The 25386-nt window shown below is 51.5% G+C and overlaps 1 protein-coding gene across 1 annotated transcript in view; it reads left to right on the plus strand.

Annotated features, from left to right (window-relative positions):
- The first annotated feature begins 607 nt into the window (after positions 1-607).
- maml3 (mastermind-like transcriptional coactivator 3) overlaps positions 608-25386 on the plus strand; it is a 132592-nt gene continuing 107813 nt past the window's right edge. Inside the window, exon 1 of the mRNA XM_065003546.1 lies at positions 608-1823. Within this exon, the coding sequence (XP_064859618.1) occupies positions 1455-1823 (369 nt within the window). The 5' untranslated portion in view covers positions 608-1454. The remainder of the gene's footprint in view (positions 1824-25386) is intronic.

Genomic DNA, 25386 nt, shown 5'->3' on the forward strand with positions numbered 1-25386 from the left:
AGATATACTACATATTCTACAGATATACTACATATTCTATCCTACATATTCTACAGATATACTACATATTCTACAGATATACTATATATTCTATCCTACATATTCTACAGATATACACCATATTCTACAGATATACTATATATGCTATCCTACATATTCTACAGATATACTATATTTCTATCCTACATATTCTACAGATATACTATATATTCTATCCATATACTGTCCATATCTATGTTATATCATATGTATATATATATTTATATTCCGGACTCTGACATTGCTCATACTAATATTTCTCCATTACATGATTTTACTTTTTAGTTTTGAGTGTATTGTTTTATATTGTTAGATATTACTGCACTGTTGGGAGCTAGAAACATAAGCATTTCACTACTACACTACAACATCTGCTAAACATGTGTACGCCACCAATACACTTCGACTGGACTTTTTATTTGAATTGCCTCTATATATATGTATGTGAGCGACAACATTGCTTTGACGTTGCGATGCCTGATGGTAGATACAGTGACCGGCCACTAGGCCTAAATGTATTCTGCTTTCATGCTACTGTTTATTCGTCACTGATCCGGCGTGGCTGGAACATGTACACTCCACTCCGGGTTTTCCTCTGTGCCGTTGGGCTACTCACAGCCTCTAGCTGGTTTTGACTAAACTCTCGTCCTGATATCGCTCCGCTGGCATGGAGGAGGATAGGTCTTGATGATTGTGATGGTGGCAGCGAACAGCTACTAGCGACCAGCGGAGAGATCACGGCCACCGCGGTGTCTTCAGGATTTCGCTGTGCACCAGTTCACGGGACCCGGTTCCCCAACACGACAACTCTTCTTCACGTTCAGCTTAAGGATTTTTACCGACCAAACCAATGAAATGCAGCAAGTTCACGGAGCAACTCCGGAGCCCCTTCGGTTCAAACAGCAAAACTTTTTCACAAAGGACAACATAATAAAACAACGGCGAGCTCGAGGCAGCGTCGGTCTGTTATGTGTGTGAGTGGGAATCGGAGGCAGTGATTATCGCCTGTAGCTTAATATCCGGTTGTTTCCTATGGAGTTATTACCTTTACTAATAGTCTGGCCGCGGTTGATGTGTTGATTTACGGACCAGCTTGCTCGTTCTTGAAGCCTTCGTGCTGGGCTATGGGATATTGTTATCGGTGTTTTTCATGGACGGGACAAGGTGATATTTGAAAACCGTGTTGAATGGTGGAGCCTCCGCGTCCTGTCCCGAAGGAGGGAACCAGAATCAACACCGATCACCGTTTGTTTACTGTCCTTACGGTCATTTGAATCACCCGGTCCGTCTTGTTCGTCATTTAATCTAACTACCATTTCCCATTTCCCAGTAACATTTAGCCTAGAAGACGAAGTGACTACTTTGAGGCTTGAGGGGAAGAAAAACTTAGTCCAAAATACTATCATTTCGGGTGAATGATGGGGGACTTTGCAACCCCCGCTGCCGCGAACGGCAGTAACATTTGCATCAACAACAATGCCATGGCGAGTGGCATGAATCCGGGTGTAAACCCCAACAACGTGGGCATTCCCAAACACAGCACGGTCGTGGAGAGACTACGGCAGAGGATAGAAGGGTGCAGGCGGCACCATGTCAACTGTGAGAACCGTTACCAGCAAGCCCACGCCGAGCAGCTGGAGATCGAGCGGAGGGAGACGGTGAGTCTCTACCAGCGGAGCCTGGAGCAGAGGGCGAAGAAATCTGCCAACAGCAAGCATCAGAGTAAACAGCAAGACCCCGAGTCGGCGTCTTCGACGGAGCAGAGGAACAACACACTTATAGCGGTAAGTTAAAGAGACGGTCACCGGGCCAAGATGCCCGTGGTTTAGTCTACTCTACGTAGTACACACACTACCCCCCCCCATCCGTTAAGTTGGGCTTACATCTCCTTCGCCCCCGCCGGAAAAGTTGAGATCATTCTTGTAACTGCGCTTCAGTGAACTGCTTTGAACTCACTCTACGGTTGTTTCAAAACAGTGTGCCAACAAGCGCTTGTGTTTACAAAGTACACAATCCACTCACTTCCCCCTTTGTAGCCAACAACTAACTTTGGCCCTTGTTGTAATTTCATAAAATCTCTTTCCGACTGTGGGAGCCCTTTTGAGAGCAATGCTGGCTAACTGGAGGCTAACTGGGCAGAGTGTCCATAGTTAGCGTTAGCATAGGAGGCTAACTGGGGAGAGTGTCCATAGTTAGCGTTAGCATAGGAGGCTAACTGGGGAGAGTGTCCATAGTTAGTGTTAGCATAGGAAGCTAACTGGGGAGAGTGTCCATAGTTAACGTTAGCATAGGAAGCTAACTGGGGAGAGGGTCCATAGTTAACGTTAGCATAGGAAGCTAACTGGGGAGAGGGTCCATAGTTAACGTTAGCATAGGAAGCTAACTGGGGAGAGTGTCCATAGTTAGCGTTAGCATAGGAAGCTAACTGGGGAGAGTGTCCATAGTTAACGTTAGCATAGGAAGCTAACTGGGGAGAGTGTCCATAGTTAACGTTAGCATAGGAAGCTAACTGGGGAGAGTGTCCATAGTTAACGTTAGCATAGGAAGCTAACTGGGGAGAGTGTCCATAGTTAACGTTAGCATAGGAAGCTAACTGGGGAGAGTGTCCATAGTTAGCGTTAGCATAGGAAGCTAACTGGGGAGAGTGTCCATAGTTAACGTTAGCAACTGGGAGGAAGCTAACTGGGGAGAGTGTCCATAGTTAGCGTTAGCATAGGAAGCTAACTGGGGAGAGTGTCCATAGTTAGCGTTAGCATAGGAAGCTAACTGGGGAGTGTCCAGAGTTAACGTCCATAGTTAACGTTAGCACAGGGAAGCTAACTGGGGAGAGTGTCCATAGTTAACGTTAGCATAGGAAGCTAACTGGGGAGAGTGTCCATAGTTAGCGTTAGCATAGGAAGCTAACTGGGGAGAGTGTCCATAGTTAACGTTAGCATAGGAAGCTAACTGGGGAGAGGGTCCATAGTTAACGTTAGCATAGGAAGCTAACTGGGGAGAGTGTCCATAGTTAACGTTAGCATAGGAAGCTAACTGGGGAGAGTGTCCATAGTTAACGTTAGCATAGGAAGCTAACTGGGGAGAGTGTCCATAGTTAACGTTAGCATAGGAAGCTAACTGGGGAGAGTGTCCATAGTTAGCGTTAGCATAGGAAGCTAACTGGGGAGAGTGTCCATAGTTAGCGTTAGCATAGGAAGCTAACTGGGGAGAGTGTCCATAGTTAACGTTAGCACAGGAAGCTAACTGGGGAGAGTGTCCATAGTTAACGTTAGCATAGGAAGCTAACTGGGGAGAGTGTCCATAGTTAGTTGGTTGAACACATGTTCGGGGGGACTACTTGATATGCGGATTACTTTTGAACTGTCGACGAAGTTCCACATGAGTTGTTTTGTCTTTGGTAGTTTAACTGTTACATTTTTCTCTGCGGAAACTTGTTGCAACATTGTTTTCCTGCTCAGCAGCCATTCTCGCCCACAGTTGATCACATTGATGCCAGCATTTTCCAGTTGTTAATAACAGTAAAGCACATTTCCAGCTATACTTCAAATATGAATCTCATAAACGGTTGGGAGTACTATAGTAGCCTAAATATTTCTCCTCGTCGTGATTTCTACTTGACAGTCTCGTCTAGGTGTGTGAGAGGGAAACAGACACAGAATAACAACATACTAGACTACAAGACATCTTGATAAAACAAGAAGCCACCCGACAGGGACGTAATAAACCTATAGGCTACTGTCTGAACTTTAGTTTAGCGAGGTAATGATAGAATAGTCTAATACTACACTGTTATGTGGATAGATAACTTTTGCTTTTGATAGAGCTAGATTAACAGACAATGGCCAATGCATTACAATGTATGCCGACTGTATATCATGAAACATCGTATGTTTACATGCACACTATTAATTCGCTATTAAACTGATTATGGCAGTAGGCAGATTATGCAATAGTCGTTTTATCAGAAATCGGTGTAAAGTCAATATCGAAGTAACCACACAACGATTAAACACCCATTTTTAAAAAAATATATATGTTTTTAATGTTTCCGATTATTAGGACATGTAAACGTCTTAATATAATAATTGACGCTCCAGCAGTTGATCTGCGCATGTGTCAGCACCAGCCGAGGGAGGTGCCCTCTGTAGCACGAGTGTTGATTTGTGCGTTGTGAACCGTCTTTGGGATCACGACTTTAAAACCTTAAGCTTCTGTGAAAAGGAGAAACCAAGAGACAATTATCTCTCTCCTTGTTCATTCACACCTCTACAACAGCGAGTCGGAATGCGACGACATAGCCCCTTTTGTTGTAGCCGGGGCCAATATGCCTTTCAAATGCTAAGTGGTGTCTCGTTGGCGCTCTCCTTTCTGGAGGCAACATACTAGGTAGCAAACAAGAAGGAGATAACGCTACTACTCCCCCCTCGTCGCGCAGTTTTTAAGAGTCGTATGTCGCGGAGAGGCAGCGGTGATTGCAATAGAAAAACGACCTACCGCTTCGTGTGGACATTTAACCGAACCGCCCATTAGCTGCTCTTAAGGAAACAGTAGCACCATTTAATGTATTTATTTTCACTCTCTTCTATCTCCCTTTCCCTGCCTGAGCCCAGAAAGAGACCCACTACTAGGCGGCAGCTAGATGGCTGTATGTATTCACTATATGTTGCAAACCAAGGCTCAGGCAGTAGCTTACAAAACGATACATTCACATTTTATTGGTCACATACACGTGATTAGCAGATGTTATTGCGGGTGTCGCGAAATGCTTGTGTTTCTAGCTACGACGGTGCAGTAATATCTAACAAATGACACAACGTATACCCAATACACACATCTAAGTAGGCATTAATTAAGCCTGTATACATATGGATGAGCGATGTCAGAGCGGAACGGACTAAGGTGCAGTAGAATAGTATAGAAGTGCGTGTGAAATGGTCGCTCTAGAGCCCTGCAAAACGGTCTGTGTCCCAAATGGCAGCCTATTCCCTATTGGCTCTGGTCAAATGTAGTGCACTAAATAGGGAATAGGGTGCCATTTGAAATGGAGCCTAGGTTCTCTCTCTCTCGCCCCGTAAGGTCCCAGACACACCCGTGGGGAGGCACGACAGCCCCTGTAATTATGGTAAACATTAGGCAGCTATTAGAGTGAGAGGGAGCCCTTTGGATTTCATGCTGCCTTTACCCATCAGCCACCACTATTACAGGCTTAGGAAGGTCTCCTCTGTGGTCGTCTCTTCTCACAGCCGTCGAGCCCCGAGTCTGGCGAGAGAGACCATCTCTTTGGAGATGAGAGCTGACTGCCTCGGTGCAAGAAGTCTACTGCCATGTCTGGGATCATGTCCTCAGGAGGCTATTTGCCTTGTCAAGTGGTCTAATAACTAGTGATATCTAGGCAGTGTATGTTATGAGCAGTAGTGTCGGATAGGACATTTTATACAGTGAGTGACACCAATTATTACCAACATGTACATTACATCAGCTCATATCGGAGCGCGGACTCTCTCTCCTCTCCAGTCTACTGACCTGTCCTTGTCTGTCTCTGTCTGTGTTTGGGTCTCTCTCCTCTCCAGTCTACTGACCTGTCCTTGTCTGTCTCTGTCTGTGTTTGTCTGTCTCTGTCTGTGTTTGGGTCTCTCCTCTCCAGTCTACTGACCTGTCCTTGTCTGTCTCTGTCTGTGTTTGGGTCTCTCTCCTCTCCAGTCTACTGACCTGTCCTTGTCTTGTCTGTCTCTGTCTGTGTTTCTGGGTGTTTCTCTCCTCTCCAGTCTACTGACCTGTCCTTGTCTGTCTCTGTCTGTGTTTGGGTCCTTGTCTCTCCTCTCCAGTCTACTGACCTGTCCTTGTCTGTCTCTGTCTGTGTTTGGGTCTCTGTCCCTCCAGTCTACTGACCTGTCTTGTCTGTCTCTGTCTGTGTTTGGGTCTCTGTCCCTCCTCCTCTCTGTCTGTCCCTCTACTCACCTGTCTTGTCTGTCTGTCTGTGGGTCTCTGTCCCTCCTCCTCTCTGTCTGTGTCGGGGTCCCTCCTCCTCTCTGTCTGTGTCCTCTGTCCCTCCTCTCTGTCTGTGTCGGGATGTCTGTCCCTCCTTCTCTGTCTGTGTCTCGTTCCTCCTCCAGAGGTGAAGGGGTCTCGTTCCTCCTCCAGAGGTGAAGGGGTCTCGTTCCTCCTCCAGAGGTGAAGGGGTCTCGTTCCTCCTCCAGAGGTGAAGGGGTCTCGTTCCTCCTCCAGAGGTGAAGGGGTCTCGTTCCTCCTCCAGAGGTGAAGGGGTCTCGTTCCTCCTCCAGAGGTGAAGGGGTCTCGTTCCTCCTCCAGAGGTGAAGGGGTCTCGTTCCTCCTCCAGAGGTGAAGGAACTTCACTCTACCCTTGTGTTCTCTTAGTGTTTCTTTGTTTCTCTCTGGGAGGTTCTGTCACTCGTTCCACAGTGTTGTGTTGAAGCTGACTGGAGAGCTGTGTGTTATAGGACAGAAGTGTAACCCTCAGGTTATAACTAGTCTGTTAATACTCAAGGGGTTATAAACCCTTTATTACCAGTCTACACAGTATATAAACATTCAGGTTTACATAACTGTGTGTAGTGTTTCGCTGGACACAGACATGCAAGCTCAGGCCAGAGTTGGTATCTGTCCCCCAACTCCTCTCCTTGGCATGCACTCTAGTATGGAATGACACACACACTCTCCTGGCAGAATGGATGGAGTGTGGGTGGCTGAGTTTCATTTATTTTCTGTCCCACTGAGGTGTTTCTCTTCTCCTTCTCTGTTCCCCTCCCTCTGTTCCTCTGCTCTCCTCCCTTCCTCTTCCCCTCATGGTATTTTCTCCTCTCCCCTCTGACTCTACCTCTCTACCATTCTCCTCTCCCCTCTGACTCTACCTCTCTACCATTCTCCTCTCCCCTCTGACTCTACCTCTCTACCATTCTCCTCTCCCCTCTGACTCTACCTCTCTACCATTCTCCTCTCCCCTCTGACTCTACCTCTCTACCATTCTCCTCTCCCCTCTGACTCTACCTCTCTACCATTCTCCTCTCTCTGACTCTACCTTTCTACCATTCTCCTCTCCCCTCTGACTCTACCTCTCTACCATTCTCCTCTCCCTCTGACTCTACCTCTCTACCATTCTCCTCTCCCCTCCTCTACCTCTCTCTCCCCCTCTCCTCCTATCCCCCCTCTCCTCCTATCCTCCCCTCCCTCCCTCCTCTCCAGTGTCCCTCCCCCTCCTATCCCCCTCTCCTCCTACCCCCCTCCTATCCTCCCCTCCCTCCCTCCCTCCCCTCCTATCCTCCCTCTCCAGTGTCCCTCCCCTCCTATCCTCCCCTCCAGTGTCCCTCCCCTCCTATCCTCCCCCTCCCTGCTATCCGCTGTCAGTATTATCTAAAGTGATGGTGGTATATATTGTTAATACAGTCTGGGATCACTGCCCAGTAGCTATATTTAACCCAGTGAGCTGGCATGGAGCTGACACACACACACACACACACACACACCGAGGAGGCCCGTGGACGCCAACATCACACGCAGTGTACAACCCGCCAAACTACCCCTCAGTCACAACAGGGCTCAGATCTGTTCTCTCTCTCTTCATATTCTGCTGTTTTGTCTCTGGGATCTCTGTCTCTGGCTCTCCCCTCCTCCTTTCTGTGTCTCTCTCCTCCTCCTCTACCTCTCTCTCTCTCTCCCCTCCTTTCAGTGTCTCTCCCCTCCTCTACCTCTCTCTGTCTCTGGGATTCCTCTCTCTGGCTCTCTCCTCCTCCTCTACCTCTCTCTGGCTCTCTCTCTCTCTGGGATTTCTTTCTCTCTCTCTCTCTCTCTCTCTCTCTCTCTCTCTCTGGCTCTCCCCCTCCTCCTTTCAGTGTCTCTCTCCTCCTCCTCTACCTCTCTCTGTCTCGTACCCCCCCCTCTCCTTCTCTCTGTGTGGATGTTTTTAATTTGGCCAGGCTATGTGACCACATTCCCCTCCTTCCAGGCACGTCCACATGTTCATCAGGCGGGCCTGCACCCTGTACCAGGCCTCTCTCCACAGCCTCACACTGTGTACGCAGAGAAGTGTGTGTCCCTGTGTGTGTGTCCCTGTGTGTGTGTCCCTGTGTGTGTGTCCCTGTGTGTGTGTCCCTGTGTGTGTCCCTGTGTGTGTCCCTGTGTGTGTGTCCCTGTGTGTGTGTGTGTGTCCCTGTGTGTGTGTGTGTGTCCCTGTGTGTGTGTGTGTCCCTGTGTGTGTGTGTGTGTCCCTGTGTGTGTGTGTGTCCCTGTGTGTGTGTGTGTCCCTGTGTGTGTGAGTAATGTTATGTTCTTCTCTAAAATACCTCTGTGGATAGTAGTGCCAACAATGGCCAAAGTCCCAGCAGAGTAGAATGTGTATTGAAGACTTCCCCGTCTACTAGACCAGATAGATCCTGACCATTACACTACAACAGGGCATTCTGGGAGGAGATCCTGACCATTACACTACAACAGGGCATTTCTACACAGGCCTGTCTGGGAGGAGATCCTGGACCATTACACCACAACAGGCCTGTCTGGGAGGAGATCCTGGACCATTACACTACAACAGGCCTGTCTGGGATGAGATCCTGGACCATTACACCACAACAGGCCTGTCTGGGATGAGATCCTGGACCATTACACCACAACAGGCTTGTCTGGGATGAGATCCTGTCCATTACACTGTGGCCTGTCTGGGATGAGATCCTGGACCATTACACCACAATAGGCCTGTCTGGGAGGTCCTGGACCATTAACCAAAGTCAGGCCTGTCTGGGAGGAGGTCCTGGACCATTACACTACAACAGGCCTGTCTGGGAGGAGATCCTGGACCATTACACTACAACAGGCCTGTCTGGGAGGAGGTCCTGGACCATTACACCACAACAGGGCATTTCTACACAGGCCTGTCTGGGAGGAGATCCTGGACCATTACACTACACAGGCCTGTCTGGGATGAGATCCTGGACCATTACACTACAACAGGCCTGTCTGGGATGAGATCCTGGACCATTACACCACAACAGGCCTGTCTGGGAGGAGATCCTGGACCATTACACTACAACAGGCCTGTCTGGGATGAGATCCTGGACCATTACACTACAACAGGCCTGTCTGGGATGAGATCGACTGGACCATTACACCACAACAGGCCTGTCTGGGAGGAGATCCTGGACCATTACACTACAACAGGCCTGTCTGGGATGAGATCGACTGGACCATTACACTACAACAGGCCTGTCTGGGATGAGATCGACTGGACCATTACACTACAACAGGCCTGTCTGGGATGAGATCGACTGGACCATTACACCACAACAGGCCTGTCTGGGAGGAGATCGACTGGACCATTACACTACAACAGGCCTGTCTGGGATGAGATCGACTGGACCATTACACCACAACAGGCCTGTCTGGGATGAGATCGACTGGACCATTACACCACAACAGGCCTGTCTGGGAGGAGATCCTGGACCATTACACTACAACAGGCCTGTCTGGGATGAGATCGACTGGACCATTACACTACAACAGGCCTGTCTGGGAGGAGATCCTTGTTTTACACTTTGGCTTTGATGACCCATTAGTTCCCCTGGTTGTGTGTGTGTGTGTGTGTGTGTGTGTGTGTGTGTGTGTGTTGTGTGTGTGTGTTTGAATGTACTTCATGCACCTGAAGACAGTCGTGTTGTGTTGTGTTGTGTGTGGTGTGGTGTGGTGTGGTGACTGTTGAACCGTAGCAACGTCACAGGAGAATAGCTGCACACACGTGACGTCACTCACTGGCACACAAGGATCATTCCATGTTTACATACACAACGCAGGCGCACACACACACACACACACACACACACACACACACACACACACACACACACACACACACACACACACAGAAGAATAAAGGTACACATCGACCTACATTTCCCATGCCTGACCTATACATAGGGGTGGCAGGGGGCCTCGGGTTACAGCATTGGCCCCGTAACCAAAAGGTTGCTGGTTCAAATCCCAGAGCCGCCAACGTAATAAAAAATATAAAAAAAGTCAGCTGCTGTGCCCTTGACCAAGGCACTTCACCGTGACCCCACTGGCTGCTGGTCTCTCTTCACCGTGACCCCACTGGCTGCTGGTCTCTCTTCACCGTGACCCCACTGGCTGCTGGTCTCTCTTCACCGTGACCCCACTGGCTGCTGGTCTCTCTTCACCGTGACCCCACTGGCTGCTGGTCTCTCTTCACCGTGACCCCACTGGCTGCTGGTCTCTCTTCACCGTGACCCCACTGGCTGCTGGTCTCTCTTCACCGTGACCCCACTGGCTGCTGGTCTCTCTTCACCGTGACCCCACTGGCTGCTGGTCTCTCTTCACCGTGACCCCACTGGCTGCTGGTCTCTCTTCACCGTGACCCCACTGGCTGCTGGTCTCTCTTCACCGTGACCCCACTGGCTGCTGGTCTCTCGGGGGGAGTCGGATATGAAGAAACACTTTTCTGTTCCAGACTTGTTTTCTAACGGGACAAATGTCAACACTCCACGTTGTTGTTGTTTTACTAGTGTGATCAGCCAGTTAGATCAGCTAGCTGTGTGTCTTGTTGTTGTATTAGTGTGATCAGCCAGTTAGATCAGCTAGCTGTGTGTCTTGTTGTTGTATTAGTGTGATCAGCCAGTTAGATCAGCTAGCTGTGTGTCTTGTTGTTGTATTAGTGTGATCAGCCAGTTAGATCAGCTAGCTGTGTGTCTTGTTGTTGTATTAGTGTGATCAGCCAGTTAGATCAGCTAGCTGTGTGTCTTGTTGTATTAGTGTGATCAGCCAGTTAGATCAGCTAGCTGTGTCTTGTTGTATTAGTGTGATCAGCCAGTTAGATCAGCTAGCTGTGTGTCTTGTTGTTGTATTAGTGTGATCAGCCAGTTAGATCAGCTAGCTGTGTCTTGTTGTATTAGTGTGATCAGCCAGTTAGATCAGCTAGCTGTGTGTCTTGTTGTTTTACTAGTGTGATCAGCCAGTTAGATCAGCTAGCTGTGTGTCTTGTTGTATTAGTGTGATCAGCCAGTTAGATCAGCTAGCTGTGTGTCTTGTTGTTGTACTAGTGTGATCAGCCAGTTAGATCAGCTAGCTGTGTGTCTTGTTGTTGTATTAGTGTGATCAGCCAGTTAGATCAGCTAGCTGTGTGTCTTGTTGTTGTATTAGTGTGATCAGCCAGTTAGATCAGCTAGCTGTGTGTCTTGTTGTTGTATTAGTGTGATCAGCCAGTTAGATCAGCTAGCTGTGTGTCTTGTTGTATTAGTGTGATCAGCCAGTTAGATCAGCTAGCTGTGTGTCTTGTTGTTGTACTAGTGTGATCAGCCATTTAGATCAGCTAGCTGTGTGTCTTGTTGTTGTATTAGTGTGATCAGCCAGTTAGATCAGCTAGCTGTGTGTCTTGTTGTTGTATTAGTGTGATCAGCCAGTTAGATCAGCTAGCTGTGTGTCTTGTGTCTGAGATGTAACCCCACTTTACATTATTGATGCTGGCCAGCCGCTCCTCACACACACACACACACACACACACACACGCACGTTAATTATGAATGACGCAGTCCACTAGGTAATACTATGGTACATACCCCACAATGGCATCGCTACATCCCACAATGACATCGCTACACCCCACAATGACATCACAACACCCCACAATGACATCACTACACCCCACAATGACATCGCTACACCCCACAATGACATTGCTACACCCCACAATGACATCACACACCCCACAATGACATCGCTACACCCCACAATGACATCGCTACACCCCACAATGACATCGCTACACCCCACAATGACATCGCTATACCCCCACAATGACATCGCTACACCCCCACAATGACTTCGCTACACCCCCACAATGACTTCGCTACACCCCACAATGACTTCGCTACACCCCACAATGACATCGCTACACCCCACAATGACATCGCTACACCCCACAATGACATCGCTACATCCCATAATGACATCGCTACACCCCACAATGACATCGCAACATCCCATAATGACATCGCTACACCCCATAATGACATCGCTATACCCCATAATGACATCGCTACACCCCACAATGACATCGCTACACCCCACAATGACATCGCTATACCCCATAATGACATCACAACATCCCATAATGACATCGCTATACCCCCACAATGAGACCTGGGCCCGAAGCTTAGTGTCGTTGTTCTCTTGGAAGGTGAACCCTCATCTGAGCGCTCTGGAGCAGGTTTTCAGCAAGGATCTCTCTGAACATTTCTCCGTTCATCTTTCCCTCGATCCTGACTAGTCTCCCAGTCCCTGCTTCTGATAAACACCCCCACAAGCCTGATGCTGCCACCACCATGCTTCACCGTAGGGATGGTGCCAGGTTTCCTCCAGACGTGACGCTCGACATTCAGGCCAAAGAGTTCAATCTTGGTTTCATCAGACCAGAGAATCTTGTTTTTCATGGTCAGAGTCCTTTAGGTGCCTTTTGGCAAACTCCAAGCGGGCTGTCATGTGTCATGTACTGAGGAGTGGTTTACACACACATACCCTCTCCTCTCTCCTCTCTACCCCTCTACCTCTCTCCTCTCCTCTCTCCTCTCTCCCCTCCTCTCTACCTCTCCTCTCTCCTCTCCTCCATTCCCTCCTCTCTACCCCTCTCCTCTCTCCTCTCCCCTCTCCCATCCCCTTTACCCCCCCCCCCCCCTCTCCTGTCCTCTCCTCCACCCCAGAGGTGATCTCTTGTTCATCCTAGCTGACTTAGTCCACTAAATCTCTCTCTGCTCTTCACGCCCACGACAACCAAGAGGCCAAATCCTCATCTAAGTAGGAATTACTCTGCAGGCTCAGGTTTACCTAGCTACCTGTATATACACACGCACGCACACACACACACACACTGAATGACTCCCTCCCTCCCTCCCTCCCTCCCTCCCCCCTCCCCTATGTTCTCTCTCTATCTGTGTGTGTGTCCTCTATGTTCTGTGTGTGTGTCCTATGTTCTCTGTGTGTGTGTGTCCTCTATGTGTGGCGTTTGATGTTATTCCTGCTGGAGAAACACTTTCCAATTGAACCCCTCCATGACATTTGTGTGTGTGTGTGTGTGTGTGTGTGTGTGTGTGTGTGTGTGTGCGCCTCTGCGTGCAAGTGGGTGTGTCTAAGTGAGAGCACGTGTGTGTGTGTGTGTGTTGCCCCAGGCTGCATCAATAGCCATTAGAGCACCAGGCTGAGTAATGGTGCTACAGTGGGTCCTGCAGAAACAACACATTATCTGATAACACTGCAGAGACATTATGAGGAATAGAACATTGAGGGGGAGAGAGAGTCTTTAGAACAGGAGCATTGGAGACACGTCTGGGACCTGTAGGAGGAGTTAAATGTTGTGGTTCTGAGTAGGAGGAGTTAAATGTTGTGGTTCTGAGTAGGAGGAGTTAAATGTTGTGGTTCTGAGTAGGAGGAGTTAAATGTTGTGGTTCTGAGTAGGAGGAGTTAAATGTTGTGGTTCTGAGTAGGAGGAGTTGAATGTTGTGGTTCTGAGTAGGAGGAGTTGAATGTTGTGGTTCTGAGTAGGAGGAGTTGAATGTTGTGGTTCTGAGTAGGAGGAGTTGAATGTTGTGGTTCTGAGTAGGTTGTGGTTCTGAGGAGTTGAATGTTGTGGTTCTGAGTAGGAGGAGTTAAATGTTGTGGTTCTGAGTAGGAGGAGTTGAATGTTGTGGTTCTGAGTAGGAGGAGTTAAATGTTGTGGTTCTGAGTAGGAGGAGTTAAATGTTGTGGTTCTGAGTAGGAGGAGTTAAATGTTGTGGTTCTGAGTAGGAGGAGTTAAATGTTGTGGTTCTGAGTAGGAGGAGTTAAATGTTGTGGTTCTGAGTAGGAGGAGTTAAATGTTGTGGTTCTGAGTAGGAGGAGTTAAATGTTGTGGTTCTGAGTAGGAGGAGTTGATTGGTTGAAAAAGGAGGATTGCTCTTCATCATTACAATTCATATTTCTATTTTTCCATAATTATCTGTCCCTCTTTCCCTCTAGTCTTTCTACTCCCTCGCATTTCTCTCTCTCTCTCTCGTCTGCCCTATTCTCATCTCTCCATCATCCTCTCTCTCTCTCTCCCGTCCTCCCTATTCACATCTCTCCATCATCCTCTCTCTCTCTCTCTCTCTCCCCTATTCTCATCTCTCCATCATATCTCTCTCGTCTCTCTATTCTCATCTCCATCATCCTTTCTCTCTCTCTCTCTCATCCTCCTTATTCTCATCTCTCTCTATCTCTTTCTCTCATCTCTCTCTATCTCTTTCTCTCTCTCTCTCTCTCTCGTCCTCCCTATTCTCATCCTCTCTCATCCTCCTTATTCTCATCCTCTCTCATCCTCCTTATTCTCATCTCTCGCTCTCTCTCGCTCTCTCTCTCTCTCTCGCTCTCTCTCTCTCGTCCTCCCTATTCTCATCTCTCTCTCCTCTCAGTGAGCAGCCCAGTGTTAATGACTTCCTGGTAGCTTCCTAAAATAGCCCTGATAACAATCATAAACAAGGAAGAGAACAGGGCTGACGTCTCAACCCCCCTTTCTCTCTGTCCATCCAGTTAAATGGTTGTTTGCTTTGGGGAGAAGAGGAAGGAGAAAATTACTCCTCCTCTCTTTCCCAGTCTCTCTCTCTCTGCCCTCTCTCTGCCCTCTCTCTGCCCTCTCTCTCTCTGCCCTCTTTCTTTCTCTCTGCTCTCTTTCTGCCCTCTCTCTGCCCTCTCTTTCTTTGTCTCTCTCTGCCCCCTCTCTCTCTCTCCTCTCTGCCCTCTCTTTCTCTCCTCTCTCTGCCCTCTCTCTCTGCCCTCTCTTTATCTCCTCTCTCTGCCCTCTCTCTCTGCCCTCTCTTTCTTTCTCTCTGCCCTCTCTTTCTTTCTCTCTGCCCGCTCTCTCTGCCCTCTCTTTCTTTGTCTCTCTCTGCCCCCTCTCTCTCTCTCCTCTCTCTGCCCTCTCTTTCTCTCTCCTCTCTCTGCCCTCTCTCTCTCTTTCACTACTTTTTAACTAGAGCCTGACTGATGTATATCGATTGGTTCACTGATAATATAGGCTGATGTTGACCATTTAACTCTATATTGGTACAGGCTGATGTTGACCATTTAACTCTATATTGGTACAGACTGATGTTGACCATTTAACTCTATATTGGTACAGGCTGATGTTGACCATTTAACTCTATATTGGTACAGGCTGATGTTGACCATTTAACTCTATATTGGTACAGACTAATGTTGACCATTTAACTCTATATTGGTACAGGCTGATAACTCAATGTGATCATTCTCATGTTATTTTTGTCAATGTGATCATTCTCATGATTTTGTCAATGTATGAAATCATTTGGAGTCTAGTTATGGACAATTGCTCTTTTGGATGGCCGTTTATGAGAATTCAGTGTGGGAAAATGACACCTTTTTATCCCCTAACCCAAACCCCCCAAAACCAAACCATGGCCCCCTTCCTAAACTGGGCGGAGGGAGAGGCGGAGGGGCGGAGGGAGAGGCAGAGGGGCGGAGGGAGAGGCGGAGGGGCGGAGGGAAAGAAGGAGAGGCGGAGGGAAAGAAGGAGAGGCGGAGGGAGAGAAGGAGAGGCGGAGGGAGAGAAGGAGGGGCGGAGGGAGAGAAGGAGGGGCGGAGGGAGGGAAGGAGGGAGGGGCGGAGGGAGGGAAGGAGGGAGGGAGGAGGAGCGGAGGGAGGGAGGAGGAGAGGAGGGAGGGGCGGAGGGAGGGGAGGAGGGAGAGAAGGGGGCCGGAGGGAGAGAAGGAGAGGCGGAGGGAGAGAAGGAGGAGAGGCGGAGGGAGAGAAGGAGGTGCGGAGGAGAGAAGGAGAGGCGGAGGAAGAGAAGGAGGGAGAGAAGGAGGCGGAGGGAGGGAGAGGAGGGAGGAGGGGCAGAGGGAGGGAAGGAGGGAGAGAAGGGGGCCGGAGGGAGAGGTGGGGGAGCGGAGGGACAGAGGGAGGGGCGGAGGGAGAGAGGGGGCAGGAGGGAGAGAAGGAGGGCGGAGGGAGAGAAGGAGGGCGGAGGGAGAGAAGGAGGAGGCGGAGGGAGAGAAGGAGGTGCGGAGGGAGAGAAGGAGGTGCGGAGGAAGAGAAGGAGAGGCGGAGGAAGAGAAGGAGGGAGAGGCGGAGGGACAGAAGGAGAGGCGGAGGAAGAGAAGGAGAGGCGGAGGAAGAGAAGGAGGGGCGGAGGGAGAGGAGGAGGCGGAGGGAGAGGCGGAGGGAGGGGCGGAGGAGAGAAGGAGGGGCGGAAGGAGGGAGAGAAGGAGGGGCGGAGGGAGGGGCGGAGGGAGGGGTGGTGCAGCCGTTTCCCCTGGTCCAGTCTAGTGCAGCTGTTTCCCTGGTCCAGTCTAGTGCAGCCGTTTCCCTGGTCCAGTCTAGTGCAGCTGTTTCCCTGGTCCAGTCTAGTGCAGCCGTTTCCCTGGTCCAGTCTAGTGCAGCCGTTTCCCTTGGACCAGTCTAGTGCAGCCGTTTCCCTGGTCCAGTCTAGTGCAGCTGTTTCCCCTGGACCAGTCTAGTGCAGCCTTTTCCCCTGGTCCAGTCTAGTGCAGCCTTGGACCAGTCTAGTGCAGCCTTGGTCCAGTCTAGTGCAGCCGTTTCCCTGGTCCAGTCTAGTGCAGCCGTTTCCTTGGACCACTCTAGTGCAGCCGTTTCCTTGGACCACTCTAGTGCAGCCGTTTCCCTGGACCAGTCTAGTGCAGCCGTTTCCCTGGTCCAGTCTAGTGCAGCCGTTTCCCTGGTCCAGTCTAGTGCAGCCGTTTCCCTGGTCCAGTCTAGTGCAGCCGTTTCCCTGGTCCAGTCTAGTGCAGCCGTTTCCTTGGACCAGTCTAGTGCAGCCGTTTCCCTGGTCCAGTCTAGTGCAGCCTTTTCCCCTGGTCCAGTCTAGTGCAGCCGTTTCCCTGGTCCAGTCTAGTGCAGCCTTGGTCCAGTCTAGTGCAGCCTTTTCCCTGGTCCAGTCTAGTGCAGCCGTTTCCCTGGTCCAGTCTAGTGCAGCCGTTTCCCTGGTCCAGTCTAGTGCAGCCGTTTCCCTGGTCCAGTCTAGTGCAGCCGTTTCCCTGGTCCAATCTAGTACAGTCGTTTCCCTGGACCAGTCTAGTGCAGCCGTTTCCTTGGACCAGTCTAGTGCAGCCGTTTCCTTGGACCAGTCTAGTGCAGCCGTTTCCTTGGACCAGTCTAGTGCAGCCTTTTCCCCTGGTCCAGTCTAGTGCAGCTGTTTCCCTGGTCCAGTCTAGTGCAGCCGTTTCCCTGGTCCAGTCTAGTGCAGCCGTTTCCCTTGGACCAGTCTAGTGCAGCCGTTTCCCTGGTCCAGTCTAGTGCAGCTGTTTCCCCTGGACCAGTCTAGTGCAGCCTTTTCCCCTGGTCCAGTCTAGTGCAGCCGTTTCCTTGGACCACTCTAGTGCAGCCTTGGTCCAGTCTAGTGCAGCCGTTTCCCTGGTCCAGTCTAGTGCAGCCGTTTCCTTGGACCACTCTAGTGCAGCCGTTTCCTTGGACCACTCTAGTGCAGCCGTTTCCCTGGACCAGTCTAGTGCAGCCATTTCCCTGGTCCAGTCTAGTGCAGCCGTTTCCCTGGTCCAGTCTAGTGCAGCCTTTTCCCCTGGTCCAGTCTAGTGCAGCCGATTCCCTGGTCCAGTCTAGTGCAGCCTTGGTCCAGTCTAGTGCAGCCTTTTCCCTGGTCCAGTCTAGTGCAGCCGTTTCCCTGGTCCAGTCTAGTGCAGCCGTTTCCCTGGTCCAGTCTAGTGCAGCCTTGGTCCAGTCTAGTGCAGCCTTGGTCCAGTCTAGTGCAGCCGTTTCCCTGGTCCAGTCTAGTGCAGCCGTTTCCCTGGTCCAGTCTAGTGCAGCCGTTTCCCTGGTCCAGTCTAGTGCAGCCGTTTCCCTGGTCCAGTCTAGTGCAGCCGTTTCCCTGGACCAGTCTAGTGCAGCCGTTTCCCTGGACCAGTCTAGTGCAGCCGTTTCCTGGACCAGTCTAGTGCAGCCGTTTCCCTTGGACCAGTCTAGTGCAGCCTTTTCCCTGGTCCAGTCTAGTGCAGCTGTTTCCCTGGTCCAGTCTAGTGCAGCCTTTCCCTGGTCCAGTCTAGTGCAGCCGTTTCCCTGGTCCAGTCTAGTGCAGCCGTTTCCCTGGTCCAGTCTAGTGCAGCCGTTTCCCTGGTCCAGTCTAGTGCAGCTGTTTCCCTGGACCAGTCTAGTGCAGCCTTTTCCCCTGGTCCAGTCTAGTGCAGCCTTGGACCAGTCTAGTGCAGCCTTGGTCCAGTCTAGTGCAGCCGTTTCCCTGGTCCAGTCTAGTGCAGCCGTTTCCCTGGTCCAGTCTAGTGCAGCCGTTTCCCTGGTCCAGTCTAGTGCAGCCGTTTCCTTGGACCAGTCTAGTGCAGCCGTTTCCCTGGTCCAGTCTAGTGCAGCCTTTTCCCCTGGTCCAGTCTAGTGCAGCCGTTTCCCTGGACCAGTCTAGTGCAGCCTTGGTCCAGTCTAGTGCAGCCTTGGTCCAGTCTAGTGCAGCCTTTTCCCTGGTCCAGTCTAGTGCAGCCATTTTCCTGGTCCAGTCTAGTGCAGCCGTTTCCCTGGTCCAGTCTAGTGCAGCCGTTTCCCTGGTCCAGTCTAGTGCAGCCGTTTCCCTGGTCCAGTCTAGTGCAGCCGTTTCCCTGGTCCAGTCTAGTGCAGCCGTTTCCCTGGACCAGTCTAGTGCAGCCGTTTCCTTGGACCAGTTGAGTGCAGCCGTTTCCTTGGACCAGTCTAGTGCAGCCGTTTCCTTGGACCAGTCTAGTGCAGCCGTTTCCTTGGACCAGTCTAGTGCAGCCTTTTCCCCTGGTCCAGTCTAGTGCAGCCGTTTCCCTGGTCCAGTCTAGTGCAGCCGTTTCCCTGGTCCAGTCTAGTGCAGCCGTTTCCATGGACCAGTCTAGTGCAGCTGTTTCCTTGGACCAGTCTAGTGCAGCCGTTTCCCTGGTCCAGTCTAGTGCAGCCGTTTCCCTGGTCCAGTCTAGTGCAGCCTTTTCCCCTGGTCCAGTCTAGTGCAGCTGTTTCCCTTGGACCAGTCTAGTGCAGCCTTTTCCCCTGGTCCAGTCTAGTGCAGCCGTTTCCCTGGTCCAGTCTAGTGCAGCCTTGGTCAGTCTAGTGCAGCCTTGGTCCAGTCTGTGTTGACCATTTCCCCTGGTCCAGTCTAGTGCAGCCGTTTCCTTGGACCAGTCTAGTGCAGCCGTTTCCTTGGACCAGTCTAGTGCAGCCGTTTCCCTGGTCCAGTCTAGTGCAGCCTTTTCCCTGGTCCAGTCTAGTGCTGCACTGGACTGGTCCAGTCTAGTGGACAGCTGCACTCCTGGTCCAAGGAGAACGGAGGGCGCTTTTGGATGGCTGGTGCCAGAAAAGAAGCTCGCTTTTCCCCAAGGAAAACTGGTCCCAGTCTAGTGCAGCCTTTCCCTGGTCCAGTCTAGTGCAGGGAAACCGTTTCCCCTGGTCCAGTCCCTGGTCCAGTGCAGCTGGGAGAGTCTAGTGCAGCCGTTTCCATGGACCAGTCTAGTGCAGAAAGGAGGAAGGACCAGTCTAGGCACCAGTCTAGTGCCAGCCTTGGTCCAGTCTGCAGCCTTTTCCCCTGGTCCAGTCTAGTGCAGCCTTTCCCTGGTCCAGTCTAGTGCAGCCTTTCCCTGGTCCAGTCTAGTGCAGCCGTTTCCTGGACCAGTCTAGTGCAGCTGTTTCCTTGGACCAGTCTAGTGCAGCCGTTTCCCTGGTCCAGTCTAGTGCAGCCGTTTCCCTGGTCCAGTCTAGTGCAGCCTTTCCCTGGTCCAGTCTAGTGCAGCCGTTTCCTTGGACCAGTCTAGTGCAGCCTTTCCTGGTCCAGTCTAGTGCAGCCGTTTCCCTGGTCCAGTCTAGTGCAGCCTTTTCCCCTGGTCCAGTCTAGTGCAGCCGTTTCCCTGGTCCAGTCTAGTGCAGCCGTTTCCCTGGTCCAGTCTAGTGCAGCCGTTTCCCTGGACCAGTCTAGTGCAGCTGTTTCCTTGGACCAGTCTAGTGCAGCCGTTTCCCTGGTCCAGTCTAGTGCAGCCGTTTCCCTGGACCAGTCTAGTGCAGCCTTTTCCCTGGTCCAGTCTAGTGCAGCCTAGTGCAGCTGTTTCCCTGGTCCAGTCTAGTGCAGCCTTTTCCCCTGGTCCAGTCTAGTGCAGCCGTTTCCCTGGTCCAGTCTAGTGCAGCCGTTTCCCTGGTCCAGGTCCAGTCTAGTGCAGCCTTGGTCCAGTCTAGTGCAAGCCGTTTGGTCCCTGGTCCAGTCTAGTGGACAGCCTTTCCCTGGTCCAGTCTAGTGCAGCCGTTTCCTGGTCCAGTCTAGTGCAGCCGTTTCCCTGGTCCAGTCTAGTGCAGCCGTTTCCTGGTGGTCCAGTCTGGTCCAGTCTAGTGCAGCCGTTTCCCTGGTCCAGTCTAGTGCAGCTTTTCCCCTGGTCCAGTCTAGTGCAGCCGTTTCCCTGGTCCAGTCTAGTGCAGCCTTTTCCCTGGTCCAGTCTAGTGCAGCTGTTTCCTTGGACCAGTCTAGTGCAGCCTTTTCCCTGGTCCAGTCTAGTGCAGCCGTTTCCCTGGTCCAGTCTCCTTGGTCCAGTCTAGTGCAGCCTTGGTCCAGTCTAGTGCAGCCTTTCCCCTGGTCCAGTCTAGTGCAGCCGTTTCCTTGGACCAGTCTAGTGCAGCCGTTTCCTTGGACCAGTCTAGTGCAGCCGTTTCCCTGGTCCAGTCTAGTGCAGCCATTTCCCCTGGTCCAGTCTAGTGCAGCTGTTTCCCTTGGACCAGTCTAGTGCAGCCTTTTCCCCTGGTCCAGTCTAGTGCAGCCGTTTCCTGGTCCAGTCTAGTGGTCCAGTCTAATGCAGCCTTGGTCCAGTCTAGTGCAGCCTTTCCCCTGGTCCAGTCTAGTGCAGCCGTTTCCCTGGTCCAGTCTAGTGCAGCCGTTTCCCTGGTCCAGTCTAGTGCAGCCGTTTCCCTGGACCAGTCTAGTGCAGCCGTTTCCTTGGACCAGTCTAGCGCAGCCGTTTCCTTGGACCAGTCTAGCGCAGCTGTTTCCTTGGACCAGTCTAGCGCAGCCGTTTCCTTGGACCAGTCTAGCGCAGCCGTTTCCTTGGACCAGTCTAGCGCAGCCGTTTCCTTGGACCAGTCTAGCGCAGCCGTTTCCCTGGTCCAGTCTAGCGCAGCCGTTTCCTTGGACCAGTCTAGTGCAGCCGTTTCCCTGGTCCAGTCTAGTGCAGCCTTGGACCAGTCTAGTGCAGCCGTTTCCTTGGACCAGTCTAGTGCAGCCTTTTCCCCTGGTCCAGTCTAGTGCAGCCGTTTCCTTGGACCAGTCTAGTGCAGCCGTTTCCTTGGACCAGTCTAGTGCAGCCGTTTCCCTGGTCCAGTCTAGTGCAGCCTTGGACCAGTCTAGTGCAGCCGTTTCCTTGGACCAGTCTAGTGCAGCCTTTTCCCCTGGTCCAGTCTAGTGCAGCTGTTTCCCTTGGACCAGTCTAGTGCAGCCTTTTCCCCTGGACCAGTCTAGTGCAGCCTTGGACCAGTCTAGTGCAGCCTTGATCCAGTCTAGTGCAGCCGTTTCCTTGGACCAGTTGAGTGCAGCCGTTTCCTTGGACCAGTCTAGTGCAGCCGTTTCCTTGGACCAGTCTAGTGCAGCCGTTTCCTTGGACCAGTCTAGTGCAGCCTTTTCCCCTGGTCCAGTCTAGTGCAGCCGTTTCCCTGGTCCAGTCTAGTGCAGCCGTTTCCCTGGTCCAGTCTAGTGCAGCCGTTTCCATGGACCAGTCTAGTGCAGCTGTTTCCTTGGACCAGTCTAGTGCAGCCTTTCCCTGGTCCAGTCTAGTGCAGCCGTTTCCCTGGTCCAGTCTAGTGCAGCCTTTTCCCCTGGTCCAGTCTAGTGCAGCTGTTTCCCTTGGACCAGTCTAGTGCAGCCTTTTCCCCTGGTCCAGTCTAGTGCAGCCGTTTCCCTGGTCCAGTCTAGTGCAGCCTTGGTCCAGTCTAGTGCAGCCTTGGTCCAGTCTAGTGCAGCCTTTCCCCTGGTCCAGTCTAGTGCAGCCGTTTCCTTGGACCAGTCTAGTGCAGCCGTTTCCTTGGACCAGTCTAGTGCAGCCGTTTCCCTGGTCCAGTCTAGTGCAGCCTTTTCCCCTGGTCCAGGAAGTCTCTGCACTAGACTGGTCCAAGGCTGTCTAGACTGACCAGGAAACGGCTGCACCAGACTGGTCCAGTCTAGTGCCGTTGCCTACTGGTCTAGGAAACGCTGGACCAGTCTGGTCCAGCTGTTTCCTAGACCAGTCCAAGTGCAGCTCCCTGGACCAGTCCAAACTGCCTATGGTCCAGGAAACGCTGTTTCCCTGGTCAGGGAAACTGCTGCACCTTTTCCCAGGTTCTGGTCCAGACTGCCAGGGAAGGCTTCACTTCCACCCGTTTCTGGACCAGTCTAGTGCAGCCCTGTTCTAGTGCAGCCTTTTCCCTGGCCAGTCAGTCTGAGGGGACCAGTCTGCACTAGACTGGTCCCTTCCAGCTGCACTGACTGACCAGTCTAGTGCAGCCTTTCCCTGGACCAGGGAAACGCAGCCTTTCCCTGGTCCAGTCTAGTGCAGCCGTTTCCCTGGTCCAGTCTAGTGCAGCCGTTTCCCTGGTCCAGTCTAGTGCAGCCGTTTCCATGGACCAGTCTAGTGCAGCTGTTTCCTTGGACCAGTCTAGTGCAGCCGTTTCCCTGGTCCAGTCTAGTGCAGCCGTTTCCCTGGTCCAGTCTAGTGCAGCCTTTTCCCCTGGTCCAGTCTAGTGCAGCTGTTTCCCTTGGACCAGTCTAGTGCAGCCTTTTCCCCTGGTCCAGTCTAGTGCAGCCGTTTCCCTGGTCCAGTCTAGTGCAGCCTTGTTCCAGTCTAGTGCAGCCTTGGTCCAGTCTAGTGCAGCCTTTCCCCTGGTCCAGTCTAGTGCAGCCGTTTCCTTGGACCAGTCTAGTGCAGCCGTTTCCTTGGACCAGTCTAGTGCAGCCGTTTCCCTGGTCCAGTCTAGTGCAGCCATTTCCCCTGGTCCAGTCTAGTGCAGCTGTTTCCCTTGGACCAGTCTAGTGCAGCCTTTTCCCCTGGTCCAGTTTAGTGCAGCCGTTTGCCTGGTCCAGTCTAGTGCAGCCTTGGTCCAGTCTAATGCAGCCTTGGTCCAGTCTAGTGCAGCCTTTCCCCTGGTCCAGTCTAGTGCAGCCGTTTCCCTGGTCCAGTCTAGTGCAGCCGTTTCCCTGGTCCAGTCTAGTGCAGCCGTTTCCCTGGACCAGTCTAGTGCAGCCGTTTCCTTGGACCAGTCTAGCGCAGCCGTTTCCTTGGACCAGTCTAGCGCAGCTGTTTCCTTGGACCAGTCTAGTGCAGCCGTTTCCTTGGACCAGTCTAGCGCAGCCGTTTCCTTGGACCAGTCTAGCGCAGCCGTTTCCTTGGACCAGTCTAGCGCAGCCGTTTCCTTGGACCAGTCTAGCGCAGCCGTTTCCCTGGTCCAGTCTAGCGCAGCCGTTTCCTTGGACCAGTCTAGTGCAGCCGTTTCCCTGGTCCAGTCTAGTGCAGCCTTGGACCAGTCTAGTGCAGCCGTTTCCTTGGACCAGTCTAGTGCAGCCTTTTCCCCTGGTCCAGTCTAGTGCAGCCGTTTCCTTGGACCAGTCTAGTGCAGCCGTTTCCTTGGACCAGTCTAGTGCAGCCGTTTCCCTGGTCCAGTCTAGTGCAGCCTTGGACCAGTCTAGTGCAGCCGTTTCCTTGGACCAGTCTAGTGCAGCCTTTTCCCCTGGTCCAGTCTAGTGCAGCTGTTTCCCTTGGACCAGTCTAGTGCAGCCTTTTCCCCTGGACCAGTCTAGTGCAGCCTTGGACCAGTCTAGTGCAGCCTTGATCCAGTCTAGTGCAGCCGTTTCCCTGGTCCAGTCTAGTGCAGCCGTTTCCCTGGTCCAGTCTAGTGCAGCCTTGGACTAGTCTAGTGCAGCCGTATCCTACAGTCGTGGGGGCATACATTTTCAAATGGGCGGCCCCAGCGGGAATCCAACCCACAACCCTGCACTACACATCTCTTGTATACTGTTCTATTCCACTGTTCTATTCCGCTGTTCTGTTCCGCTGTTCTGTTCCGCTGTTCTGTTCCGCTGTTCTGTTCCGCTGTTCTGTTCCGCTGTTCTGTTCCGCTGCTCTATTCCACTGCTCTATTCCCTGTTCTATTCCCTGTTCTATTCCACTGCTCTTTTCCACTGTTCTGTTCCACTGCTCTATTCCCTGTTCTATTCCACTGCTCTATTCCACTGCTCTATTCCACTGCTCTATTCCACTGCTCTATTCCACTGCTCTATTCCACTGCTCTATTCCACTGCTCTATTCCACTGTTCTGTTCCACTGCTCTATTCCACTGTTCTGTTCCACTGTTCTGTTCCACTGCTCTATTCCCTGTTCTATTCCCTGTTCTATTCCCTGTTCTATTCCACTGCTCTATTCCACTGTTCTATTCCACTGTTCTATTCCACTGTTCTATTCCACTGTTCTATTCCCTGCTCTATTCCCTGTTCTATTCCACTGCTCTGTTCCACTGCTCTGTTCCACTGCTCTATTCCACTGCTCTATTCCACTGCTCTATTCCACTGCTCTATTCCACTGCTATATTCCCTGCTCTATTCCACTGCTATATTCCCTGTTCTATTCCACTGCTCTATTCCACTGCTATATTCCCTGTTCTATTCCACTGTTCTATTCCACTGCTCTATTCCACTGCTATATTCCCTGTTCTATTCCACTGCTCTATTCCACTGCTCTATTCCCTGTTCTATTCCACTGTTCTATTCCACTGTTCTATTATGTGTTGCTTCTGTGCTTCAGAACAGGCTGCTGTTACGTGTCTTTTCTATTGTCATGTGTAGCATGTACAAGTCACGGTCCCTCGCTTCTCTCCTCCTCTCTCTCCTCCTCTCTTTATCCTCATCTCAATCTCCTCTCCATGTCTCTCTCTCTGTCTCTCACACGCTCGGTCTCTCTCTGTCTCTCACACTTTCAGCCTCTCTCGATATCGTCCTCTCTCGCTCGCTCCTCTCTTCATCTCTCCTCTTCATCTCTCCCTCCGGGGTGTGTGACCGGGGGACTGGCTGCTTTTGCGGATTGTCTCACGACGTTGTCATGGTGACTGTGATGCAGAGGCTGCCTGTCTGCTCAGATATGTCAAGTGTGTGTTAGAGTAAGGTAGAGGGGGGGGGGGGGGGGGTGTCACTGTGTCTAGTGTACTGTGTGTTAGGTAGAGTGAAAGCGAGGGAGAAAAGGAGAGGGAGGGAGAGAGGTTTCTGAATGTCTGTGTGTTTCAGTTGGACTGTGTCTGTTTCTGTGGTAAAAAGCCGGGCGGCTTCGAGAGGAAGTGTTTGGAGAATTATGTAATGTCCTCTTCTTCTAGAAAAAAATATGATTT

This window comes from Oncorhynchus nerka, linkage group LG18, assembly GCF_034236695.1.
Source record: "Oncorhynchus nerka isolate Pitt River linkage group LG18, Oner_Uvic_2.0, whole genome shotgun sequence".
NCBI classification, from domain to species: Eukaryota; Metazoa; Chordata; class Actinopteri; order Salmoniformes; family Salmonidae; genus Oncorhynchus; species Oncorhynchus nerka.